At 37.9% G+C, this 12481-nt stretch overlaps 1 protein-coding gene across 1 annotated transcript; it reads right to left on the minus strand.

The window, feature by feature from the left end:
* Positions 1-7502: 7502 nt before the first annotated feature.
* Positions 7503-12469, minus strand: LOC106176765 (RING-box protein 2). The gene is made up of 3 exons (XM_013559280.3): positions 12280-12469; positions 11304-11351; positions 7503-8362 (listed from the first exon to the last, which is right to left on the minus strand). The coding sequence occupies exons 1-3, from the start codon at positions 12440-12442 to the stop codon at positions 8244-8246; spliced, it is 330 nt and encodes a 109-aa protein (XP_013414734.3). The 5' UTR covers positions 12443-12469; the 3' UTR covers positions 7503-8243.
* Between the last annotated feature and the right edge of the window lie 12 nt (positions 12470-12481).

Genomic DNA, 12481 nt, shown 5'->3' on the forward strand with positions numbered 1-12481 from the left:
CCGCATGAACTGACTCAAACTTGTACACGTATAACCGATCAAACTGCCTTTTTCTTTGACGTGCAAATGTTTTAAAACTCTGTAATTCTTATTAAACAACATTTGGAGAGTTCTGGGTTGTAGCATTAACAAATATCATCACACGAGAGACAACTGAAAATAACAACTAAATAAAATTATTAGGACAGTTATTAATTTAAAGTAGATTACAAATATCCCAATTTGCAAGCATTTAAAACTTCCCAATTCAATCCTACATGTATATATACTCATAATATAAACCCGTGTTGAATTAAAAGGAAACAAATTAAATTGGAAATGGACATAGATATCTTCCACAGTGTTAGAAGCTAAAACAATATGATTAATTGGCAATGTAAATCTCGTATTATGGTTCGAAAAGATCAATTGCTTAATTAAAAAGATACAATTTACTTAGCACCTTAACATATAAAATAGTGAAGGAAAGGCGTAAAATAATCAAGTTCGATCACAGTAAACAAATAAACTGGTGTGTAACCGCAAACGAGTAATATGCCATTTACAAACAATTATACATAAGACTTGCGTTCGATATTTGTGTGCTCTTGGTAGTACGTTTTCTATAAAAAGTCTATTGCACAATGATTTACTGCATGCAGGTGACCATCAGACTAAGACGAGCACGGCGTGTCTGGTTCCACAGCAACTGGCGACTCCTGGCTCTCCGCGACTCCAGCGCTGACACCAGGCAATATAATATTGTGAATACGTGAGTACGTACACCGCACGCGGGTAGCGCTGGCAGGCTAAGATGGCATTGGCAGGTTAGAAAGACAAAGGTACGATTTGTCACGAGTATCCACCCAGGAGAATAAGCATGATTTATCATTGAGATGTGATATAAATTAATGCAATAGTTTGTGTAAAAAGGGTCTCTTATACAATGCCCGAAAAATAATACGAATGCACCCGCATACAACTGATGTAATTTATTGGCGTGCATTAATTTCATAAATAACATATAGATTCGGACATGCCTCACATTTCAAAGCCGCGTATTTGATGTCCTTCAATCACAAATTAAACATAAATACAGACTTAGAAAGTTCAGCTTATGATGTATTGGTAATAGCATAAATGGACCCATGTCTTGCTAAAATGCTCTGTGCTGAATGTATATAAGGATAGACAGATAAACAGTTCAGAAAAAAAAAAAAAAAAAAAAAAACGACAGTCCTGAGTACGCCCTCCTTTGCACCCTTATCGTAGGTAGCAGAAGTTGGAGGCGGTGAGGGCCACAATTCTGTGAACTATCGTATGCATGGGGTATGCTGTATTTATTTATTGGATTTATATATAGAAAAGAATTCGTCCTGACATGTAAAGAGCAATAAGGAATTGGGAAAACAAATAAAAAACAACGCTGTCTCTCTCTCTTTCTTGCTCTCTCTCTCTCTCTCTCTCTCTCTCTCTCTCTCTCTCTAAACGAACGACATTGTAAATGTTTTCTGTGCATGCCTGCTGCCTTTCCTCATGATGATTTTGTCGAAATCTTTTCGTCTGGGAAATTTTCAACGAAGGAAATTAACTTGGAAAGATCTCTACTGATTACAAGCGCGATTAACGTGAATAAAAGAAACGTCGCAGTGAATATTCAATGAGTTTTAAATAAACAAATTCATCAACCTTGCGCCAGCCTTTTTCTGTTTTGATTAAAGTAAAGATTAATTTTGGTGTGTAATTACCCAACGCATGTATATGGTGGTGTAAGAGCGAGAAATATGCCTCCATTGAGGCTGCTACCGCGTCTAAGGTACGAGACGCCGAGGGACTCGCTGTTCACGCGATCCCAGCATTAGCCGGCAGAGCAGCATGTAAGCGCGTCGTTTGGCACGCGCCTCGGGCCACGCGGCCCAACAGGGCTCCCCTACACCACTACAGCCTTTCCTACAAGCTCGCGGTCTCAGGAGCGCTCTCTCAACCCGGCGTCGCCTGCAGCGCTGAGCGTTCCTAGAATTCATTTCACGATCTTGAGCGGACTGGGACTCGGAACGTTATTTGTGGGTTTCTCAGCGTTCGTCTTGCACGCTTGAGATTGTGGGAAGTTGCACATTGGGACGTGTGCTGACGCCGGCGGCAGTAGGGTCATAGTTCCAGTGGAAGAACGGTGGTAAAGGTCTTGCCTCAGAGAAGATTAATAAGGTGTAAAAATGTTTCATGTTTGCCCCCTCGTCGCTGTTTTCAATAATCATGCAAAAACTCCGCATTATAGGGAATTTCAACTGCTTTGCATAAAGGCTTAACTTGCTTGTAATAACTGTGAATATTTGAAAAAAAATGAAAGAAAATTGAGCTGTGTTTCGCTCAATGAAGTTCTCCTAACTACCCGTTGATGTGTTTTTATTCATTTTTTCGAACAAATCAGCTTCCACGTATTCGATTTCAGAGTGTCATGTGCAGTGATTGGGAACCATGCTAACTAATTAAAACACATAGTACACCCAAACCCAATATAGATGTCCAAATGAGGTCACAGGCATTCTGTCAAAAACATTTATTTCACAGATTACAAACTATGTTTGATTATTTGAGCGTCCCTCATAAAGTTGTTTTTATTAAAGTTTCACTCACCTGGAACCATGAATAATAGAAAAATAATTCATCGTCTAACCCCAAAAAGGAACATACGTGACTGTCACAAATGCAAAACGTCCACCTGTGGAAACATTTTACTCACATTGAAAATTCAATCATCACTGGTTTTGTTCTTTAATTTATCTCCTGCAAGTATAACGTTGTACAAAATTATAATAATAGTTTGTATAGAGCAGTTAATTTTTGTTTTTTGAGTGACTTTAGTTTGCTTATCACTGAATATCATAAATGTAGATATAGGCTACTATTGAGACAGCCTTGAATTTTTGTTCCATACACATAAATGTTTTGAAAATTTGAATACAACTTCGAATTCATTCAGTTTAATTTTTTGTTACTTGAGCATGTGAAATGCACCTCTATATTGGTTTTGGATGTGTAATGCCCTTATTGATACATAGACTTATTGTGTGTCCGCAAGCGTTAAGTTGTGTACGTACTTGATTGGCGTTACATGTGATTCAGAAATGTTAAAGATATTTTAATGTAGTCTGGTTTAAGATATTTGAATGTAGCAGTTCCCAAAAAATTGGAACGCGGTGGATCTAAGGGAGGGATTCCTAAGGTTAAAGACTGACCAAGGGAACGATGAGGTATAAATGGTGTTTTAAGCAGATAGACTATGTTGTAGAAGTCCCTCTTATCCACAGTATGAAGAAGTGCAGGAAGCTATTCCACGGGCTTGATAAAGAAACGGAGCCACTGTACAACATTCTATTTCAAGTTCTAAAACCCATTCACTGAAATTCAATACAACAACAACATTTCAGTCAATATGTCTACTTGATATCATCACCTGTGGCAGATTTAAATTTTGACTGGATATCTTTTAAGATCCACGTCGCTTCAGTCCAAAAATAATCTTTCAAAAACAAATGCGGGAAATTAAGTGTTTTGTAAACTCTTACCTGACAGACTTTCTCTAGACGGCTGCAGCCTCCGTCAGGTGGCTGCTACATTTCAGTTAGGATCAAACAACTTTTTACACAATTTTGATGGCATATGTCTGTAGTTTTGTTGGTGTTCTCATGACACATCATCGGGGCCAGTCCAGCCCAGGAAAATGTTTTTGATGGCGTATAATACGGATATATCACAATCGTTTGTAGATATAATTTACTGAAGAGGTCAGGATATAATAATAATAATAATAATAATAATAATAATCTTTATTTAAAATTTTCAATCCAATTCTGTTCAATAGACTTTACAATGATGATGATATTGGCAAAAAGCATATTTTTTAAAGATTAGTATTCATAATCAACACACACATAATACCAAATCATATCAAGAACAGTTAAATCCTGATTTCATAATTCAGTGATATGATGAGGAACAACATCTTCGTGATAAAATATGTCTTAGTTTGAATATCGGATATTTTGGGGGGATTGAAGTTTCACACCAGTTGAATTTTCCCTGTGCGTGTGGTGACATGCCGTGGCCTTCATATGTGTTCGACATCAACAGTTTTTGCTATTCGCGTGACAAACAGAGGGGATAATGATTATTGTTTTTCCACTCCGCTTTTAAAGACACCTTATACCATATACGTCTTTAATTAACTGTTTTGAGAAATCTCAAATCTTTCTTCTATTGATTGCCGATACCGTTTAGCCACGCCATTTCAGACCGACTGCCGTCTCCCTCTATTCTGCCACGGGTCCTTTCTGTAGTTTGTGTTCTAAGGTGGGAGCCCTGCCCCTCTCCCGGACACGTCAATCTCTCTCCGAGTCCCACGACGCCTGTACGCGCGCCACGCAGGGCTGGCACGGTGCGTTACTCGCGCCATTCGCACGCGATTTTACCCTAATATTACACCCCGTCGCACGTGCAAACCAATCAGCCGGCTAGTGTGGGGCGGAGAAAGGTCCCTATTCATTCGAATAAATGCGTTAAGATTTGATTGCTTTTGAATCCTTGGAGGATCTCTGCTTCGTCTTTTCCGCTATCCATTACTCAGCACGGGGCCGGTAAGCAATACACCCAGGCCCTGATAGAGGACGGTGTTGAAAGTCCTCCGCAAGGGCGTTAACGACGCCCGTGGCGTTTTAAACAGTCCCCGAACTTTGTGTACTTGTGGAGACAGGGAGAGGCTGGGATACACGGCATGTCATACTCAAGATGTGGAACTGAAATAAACGACAGGCATCTCAAACTGCCACTGGGGATTTGTGATGGGGAGTAGTTAAGTCCACAGCCGCACGGAATATCCATGTACGCGTTCATGTGTGTGTGTGTGTGTGTGTGTGTGTGTGTGTGTGTGAGAAAGAGAGAGAGAGAGAGAAAGGATTGCACAAAAATTGAATTTACATTTTCATACACAAATTTCAAATGTCATTTATAAAGTCATAAAAATTAGTAGTGGAGGCTAGAAACACATTCTAAAGCCACGTATATAAACTTCCACTCGAAATAACAAAAGATAAACATTATTTGGACAGGGAAGGTGAAGAAAAATATTGTTTTTAAACTATTCAAAGAAAAGTAAATAAATGATACAAATGTTTACATACTGAATTGATCATTCCTTCCCTGATTATTAATGTTCACACGTTGTCTCTTGAATCAGGAGCAGTCGGGCCTTAACTACACAAACCAATATTCTTTTGGACTTATCTGAAGACAAGTAATGCAGTGTGTCATTTTTAAAAGATAAATGCTGTGAATTAATGCTGCAAAAATTGCGGGAATAATTAGAAGGACCAAAGGTTGGTAGGACGGTGAAAATAACGTTTACCTTAGGAGATTTGTTAAGTATGAGTGTTTTTGCAAGAAAAAGTTACACTGTGCACCTTGAATTCTCTCAGTACAGTACGTGCGTTCAACTTTTACAGGACCTTATTGGAAACAAGGAACAGCAATTTTGCGCGGGAAATTGTCCAAATAAAACAATACAGTAAAATTAATGATTAAACCAAAAATGTAGACCTGACAAAAGCTTGTTAAACCCCCTTTACATTTTACGGTGTCCTTTGTGCGACCATGAAACTGGCATCGTAGAAAGGAGACACAAACATCGCTTTGGTTGCAGAATGAATGCTCAATGATCAGCCACCAGTTGTCGGCACGTAAAGAAGTTTTTTTCTCTCAGAAAGGACGCCGTCCAGTGCAAAGGGAGTTTTAACAAATCAGTGCTGCTGCTGTAGCTGTAGTGTACGGGAGACAGCTAGACTAGCGTTGGGAGTCAACAGGACTCGCGCCGCGTGCGTGCAGCTCCGGTCGATCGCCACCTTGTTTCCCAAGGAATTACAAGCTTCGTTTCAACAGAAATAGAACAAAATTACTGACTAATCATCTGAGAGGGTGCCGCCAACATCGGTTCGGTTGTAACAATCTCATAAAACACTGTGATAGCTCTGTGTTCAGTGAAAATACAACGTGAAATAGATTTTAATCTCGCGACGGAGATAAAACTAAAGTGAATAGTGACACGCACACTCTTCCATTTAGAAACATAAAAATATCATTTTTCCTTTACATCTTTTTACGCCCATAATGTTACACATTAGCACGTTTGTTTGCGTTTGCATGTTCCTATGTGTACAAAGGTGCTTCACAAAATGAATTTTATTCCAATTTTATTCCAATTTCTAGACAGGAGATATACCCCCTGCCCTGTCCACCAAAAGTAGAGCTTACGCCGCGATAGCCAGGGCTATGGCCGCATTCACAGCCAAAGTTGATCCGCGGTCTAACAGATCCGAGGACCAAATTTGGCCGCCCCATTTGACAGCTTGCCGCATTATCCCCGAGGGAATCTATTTAGTGTCTATGAGGGGATCCCGCGACAAGCTATCAAGTGGGTCGGCCATATCTGATCCGCGGGTCTGTTTGTTTGTCTGTGATCAACTTAATCTGAATGCTCCCTAAGACCCCATTCCCATAGATTTTAGATCGATCTATCCCTGTGGGGAGTCTCACTAGATTACTGTCAGCTTAGCCGGATTTAGCGTGTGCCCCGCCCACTAAAAGCTGTAAGGGGGTAATTAACTATGGTGCGCGCTCAGCTGACTGCAATTTAGCGTAAACCCCCAGGGAGTTAGGTCGATCTAAATCTAAATCTCTGGACCGATCTAAATCTCTGGGAATGCACCCTAAGCTTCACCTGAGTTTCTAAAAACAGCAGAGGCATGCTGACAGTAGGGAAGCGAGTGTCCACCGAGGCCAGGGTGGGGTTGGTGTCCCCATTCGCTAGGCGCTATTTGCTGGGAAGTGCGCGTATGCTCCGTCCGATTTTTGCATTTCGTATTAAGACATTTTTTTCTTAAAGAAGTACGCAACGCCTGGCAAAAGTTGAATAAATTAAGGCGATTGCGCAACGGATCAACGTACGAAATGACACACCTCGCGTGCGTAGCTGCAGTTGCCACGGGGACTTATTTTCAATGCGCGTGCAAAAGGCTTGCCCGTTTGAGCGCCCCCTCAAGGACGTCACCCTGGAGACCTACATTGTAGAGGTCATGAAACAGCGGGTCACGCGCTGGCATGAAGATGTGGATAAATATCACGGTCTTTTTATGCGAGCTAACAGTTTTTATTCCAATATCCACGATTGCAGTTACATAATTACAAGTTTAACACGTAGAAAATGCATTAGGATGGGAACGTGCTTGTCTGCACGTCTCTAAACTGTAGTAGGTCCGAGTTTTAAGAGATGGAGATCTTCCAGTTACGATTAACAAGATTCTTCAGGGTTCAGACACCAGCTCGCCGTTAATGAAGTGCTTTATGAGGTTAAACAATACCTGAAATTAGCGGTAGAATAAGCACATACCCCTCTCCTCCTTTCAAAGAAAATTGCCAAGTGTATACATCATGGATAAGACGAGTTTCAATTCAGTAACACTTCAATTATAGGATCTTTTTCTGATATTGTTTCATTTTGATTCATACAAAGTGCTACAAATTGAATGATAATTGCCAGCATATATTACAGAAGTAGAATTTAAGAAATATCATCATTCAAAGAAAATGTTCATGCTTTGTTGATAAATAAAATGCAATTGAATATGTCACATCTCCAAATAATTTATAATTTAGATCATTAAAAAGGAACAGTCCTTTAAGTTCAGAATGTGACTATTAGTGTTGTCTGAGGTAAATTGAAACATCGATCAACTCAGGGAACACTCAATCATCACAACGCAAACTTGGTGTCAAAGAAAATGCTTGGGGGAAAAGCATGTTTCAAGATCAATCCACCAGTGGTGTCCATGTTTTTAACCACGACTTTTCACAGTTGTCTAACATGTCTCTTATATCACTGAGATAGTGCAGAAAATTTCAGTCTTCTTTTCCTCTTTATGTCTTCTATGTAACAGTCCTTTTACAAAAGATGGCAGATGATGGTCAGTTTAAGTGACCAGTGTTAAGTGTTATAAAACACCATTGTTATAAATGTTATGAACTCCAGTGTTATAAAACACCATTGTTATAAATGTTATGAACTCCAGTGTTATAAAACACCATTGTTATATATGTTATGAACTTCAGTGTTATAAAACACCACTGTTATTTATGCCAAGAAGTCCAGTCCTATTTCCCAGTTCTGCTGACCCAGTGGGCACCCACTGGTCACTCAAGCTGACCAGTGCCCAGTGTTATTTCCCTATCCTCTGCACCACCCAGTCCTGCTGACATAGAGGGCACCTGTTGTTCTGTTTTACCCACAGAGACATGCAGCAGTTGTGGAAGGAATGGTTGCACTCTCCCCAAACAACTACAAAGAAGAACAGATCAGTAAAGAATTTATTTAAAGAAAATTTCACAAGAAAACAAGGCAGCAAAGCTGTCAAATGTACAGACAAAATAGCAGAAAAAAAGGATGCAAAAGAGGTCATTTTGCCAATTTTGATGCAATAATAAACAAGCCCGTGGAACTTCAAAGTCACACTTTGAAAATGCCAATATGTGAAACCGTTTAACTGGCAGTAAGAATTACCAAACAGACTGCATTGCCTACTGAAGCTGTATTTTAGTCCCATGTTTCTTTCCTGTAAGTTTGAGAACAGTAAGTGACATGCTTTTTCTTAAATGGTCATCATGGGAGCAGTGCCCAAAATAGTTTTTTTTTTTAAATTTTGATGCAATATTACATAATGTTTAACAGCATAATGACCATCAATTTTAATAATAAAATATTAGTATCATGGATATTCAGAAAATGTGACTAGCAAAGGTCTTCAGGCCCATGGAACTTCAAAGTCACAACTTGAAAATGCCAAAATGTAAACAAAGACGGCACTGTTCTGAAATGTTTTTTTTTTTCATTTTTAACAATTTTTTAACATAAAACAAAATAAACAGTTTACTGCAATTTTTATATGATCAACTAAGAAAATTGATGAGATGGGAAAAATATCAATAGAATAGTGTTAAATGTCCAATTTCCTCCATTCTGAGATTCTGAACATAGTGAATGATTGAATCTCACAAACTGCAATGATATGAGTTTATTTCCATTTTTGACACTTTATTACACAATACACGATAACAAGTTTACCATCATTTTTACATAATCAACTAATAATGTTGTAAAGATGCAGGAAATGTCAACCAAACACTTTTACATGTCTTATTAGTTAAATAATGAGACTGTTAACATGCCTAAGAATTGAATCTGAGGAAATGTGAAACAAGACAGCACTGTTCTGACATGGGTTTATTTCCATTTTTAACACTTTTTTAACATAAAACAAAATAAACAGTTTACTACAATTTTTATATGATCAACTAAGAAAATTGATGAGATGGGAAAAATATCAATAGAATAGTGTTAAATGTCCAATTTCCTCCATTCTGAGATTCTGAACATAGTTAATGATTGAATCTGACAAACTGCAATGATATGAGTTTATTTCCATTTTTGACACTTTATTACACAATACACGATAACAAGTTTACCATCATTTTTACATAATCAACTAACAATGGTGTAAAGATGCAGGAAATGTCAAACAAACACTTTTATGTATCTTATTAGTAAAACAATAAGACTGTTAACATGCCTAAGAATTTAATCTGAGGAAATGTGAAAAAACAGCATTGCTTCTAAAATAATGGCCCGATTATGCTGATTTTCGAACTCAACCTGCGTTTTAGTAAGATTGACCACTCCTGTGAGTTTAATGACAATTGGCCTATCTGTTTTTCTTATATTGAGTTTACAGTGTTGCATATATGCTGAAAAATGAAAAAACAGCATAACTACTAAAATAGTGGCCCGATCATGCCGATTTTCGAACTTGACCTGCATTTTAGTAAGATAGATTACTCCTGTGAGTTTCATGACAACAGGCCTATCGGTTTTCTTTGGAATGTGTTTACAGTGTTGCATATATGCTGAAAAGTGAAAAAAAAGCATAACTTCTACAAAAATGGCCCAATCATGCTGATTTTCGAACTTGACCTGCGTTTTATGAATATTCATCAGCTCTGTAAATATAAAGCCCAAAAGTAAAACTGCCTTCCACTTATCGTGTTTACAATGAAAGTGCACGGCACCGGCGACGGCGATGACGGCGACGACAGACGCAGGTGATGGCAATATGTACAGACACATCTATATATATATATATATTTACTGTACTGTTTGAGAACAGTAAGTGACATGGTTTTTCTTAAATGGTCATCATGGGAGAAGTGCCCAAAATAGGTTTTTTTCAAATTTTGATGCAATATTACATTATGTTTAACAGCATAATGACCATCAATTTTTAATAATAAAATATTAGTATCATGGATATTCAGAAAATGTGACTAGCAAAGGTCTTCAGGCCCATGGAACCTCTAAGTCACAACTTGAAAATGCCAAAATGTAAACAAGACAGCACTGTTCTGAAATGTTTTTTTTTTTTCCATTTTTAACAATTTTTAACATAAAACAAAATTAACAGTTTACTGCAATTTTTATATGATCAACTAAGAAAATAGATGAGATGGGAAAAATATCAATAGAGCAGTGTTAAATGTCCAATTTCTTCCATTCTGAGATTCTGAACATAGTGAATGATTGAATCTGACAAACTGCAATGATATGAGTTTATTTCCATTTTTGACACTTTATTACACAATACACGATAACAAGTTTACCATCATTTTTACAAAATCAACTAACAATGTTGTAAAGATGCAGGAAATGTCAAACAAAAACTTTTACGTATCTTATTAGTTTAATAATGAGACTGTTAACATGCCTAAGAATTGAATCTGAGGAAATGTGAAAAATATGCTGAAAAGTGAAAAAACAGCATAACTTCTACAATAATGGCCCGATCATGCTGATTTTCGAACTTGACCTGCGTTTTATGAATATTCATCAGCTCTGTAAATATAAAGCCAAAAAGTAAAACTGCCTTCCACTTATCGTGTTTACAAGGAAAGTGCACGGCGACGGCATCGGCATCGGCATCGCCATCGGCATCGGCATCGGCATCGGCATCGGCGACGACAGACGCAGGTGATGGCAATATGTACAGACACATCTGTGTCTGTACATAAAAACTGACAATATTTTAAATGTTTTTAAGCAAATACAAAAGCATCACATAAAATATTTTTTTTAAAACAGAAGCACTATAATCATATAAAATAACTTTCTCCTTAAACCTTACAAAAATCTAATTAACACAGATCCTGACCCTGTAACACACACTACTCACCAACACAGTCATCTTGTTTGTTTTCTGACTGACAACGCAGACATGCATCTAGAAGTAAAGTGATATTACAATTATGTTCATTCAAATAATAGGTAATAGTTATTTATTTATTTATTTATACATATATGATATGCATAAAGTTTCTGATTTACTATAAGACTATGCTAACACAAGCAAGATATAGGTAAACATAATAATGATGGACAACTGGTATTGTACCCTACCAGGAAGCATACTCTTTGATGATCATGTGGGCCAAACAACTTCACTTTTACACACTTCTGTGCAGTAGTTTATTTCCCGGCGAGTGAAAATCTTGTGTCATGACTAGATCTACTTCATGTATTAACTGAACTCATTCTGTGCATGCAGAAGTAGCCCAGTAGCATTCTTCAAGGGGTGTATGACTTTACAAAGGCATAACTTGCAGATGAAAAGGGCAATCCTACTTTATTTACAGCACTTCTTTGGAGCAATATGAATTTGAAGAGTAGAGTGGTAAGCCAAAATTTTGAGAGCTGCATGGAAATTTGTCAGATTTGTTTTTTTTTTCCTTCTTTATTTGTAATCTGCCTACTGTATATGTTTTTTTTTTTATAGGGACAATGAAGGTTTACATTTTTTGTTTCTTTCAATTCTTTATTGGTCTGTCTAAACATATTTTTCGGGAAAATGGAAGTTTACATATTTGCCACCTTCACTTTCTAAATTGGTGGTACATGTATGCCTAAATCATGCATTTTTGAAACAGTGAAATAGGGAGAGGGGGGGGGGGGGGAAAGAAAATTACTATTATGTCCATAATAGATCTGAAACAAGTGTTAAGTCCCAACTAGCAAAGTGTACATGTACTAACTGCGTGCGTCAGACCGTAACCCACATAAATGGGATTTCAGTTATTACCAAACAAAGGCAATTTGCCTTGTCTGCCAGCTTCTGGTAAGGTTCGCTGGGTTTTTATGCCAAATAAACTCACCCATGACTTGAACGCGGCAAATTGCACATGTATCACATTCTACATCCCAGCTCCACATAGCCACAGCGTTCCACTTCTTCAAAGCGAACATTTTCTCTCCTTTTGACGCATTTTCTCTATCAACTTCCATATCTTCCGGTTCTTCGTCCGCCATCTTCGACATTTTGCATGTCGGGATTGCTAACTGACCTAATTCTATATT

This window comes from Lingula anatina, chromosome 10 (genome assembly GCF_051362555.1).
Source record: "Lingula anatina isolate TDL-2025a chromosome 10, LinAna3.0, whole genome shotgun sequence".
Lineage (NCBI taxonomy): Eukaryota > Metazoa > Brachiopoda > Lingulata > Lingulida > Lingulidae > Lingula > Lingula anatina.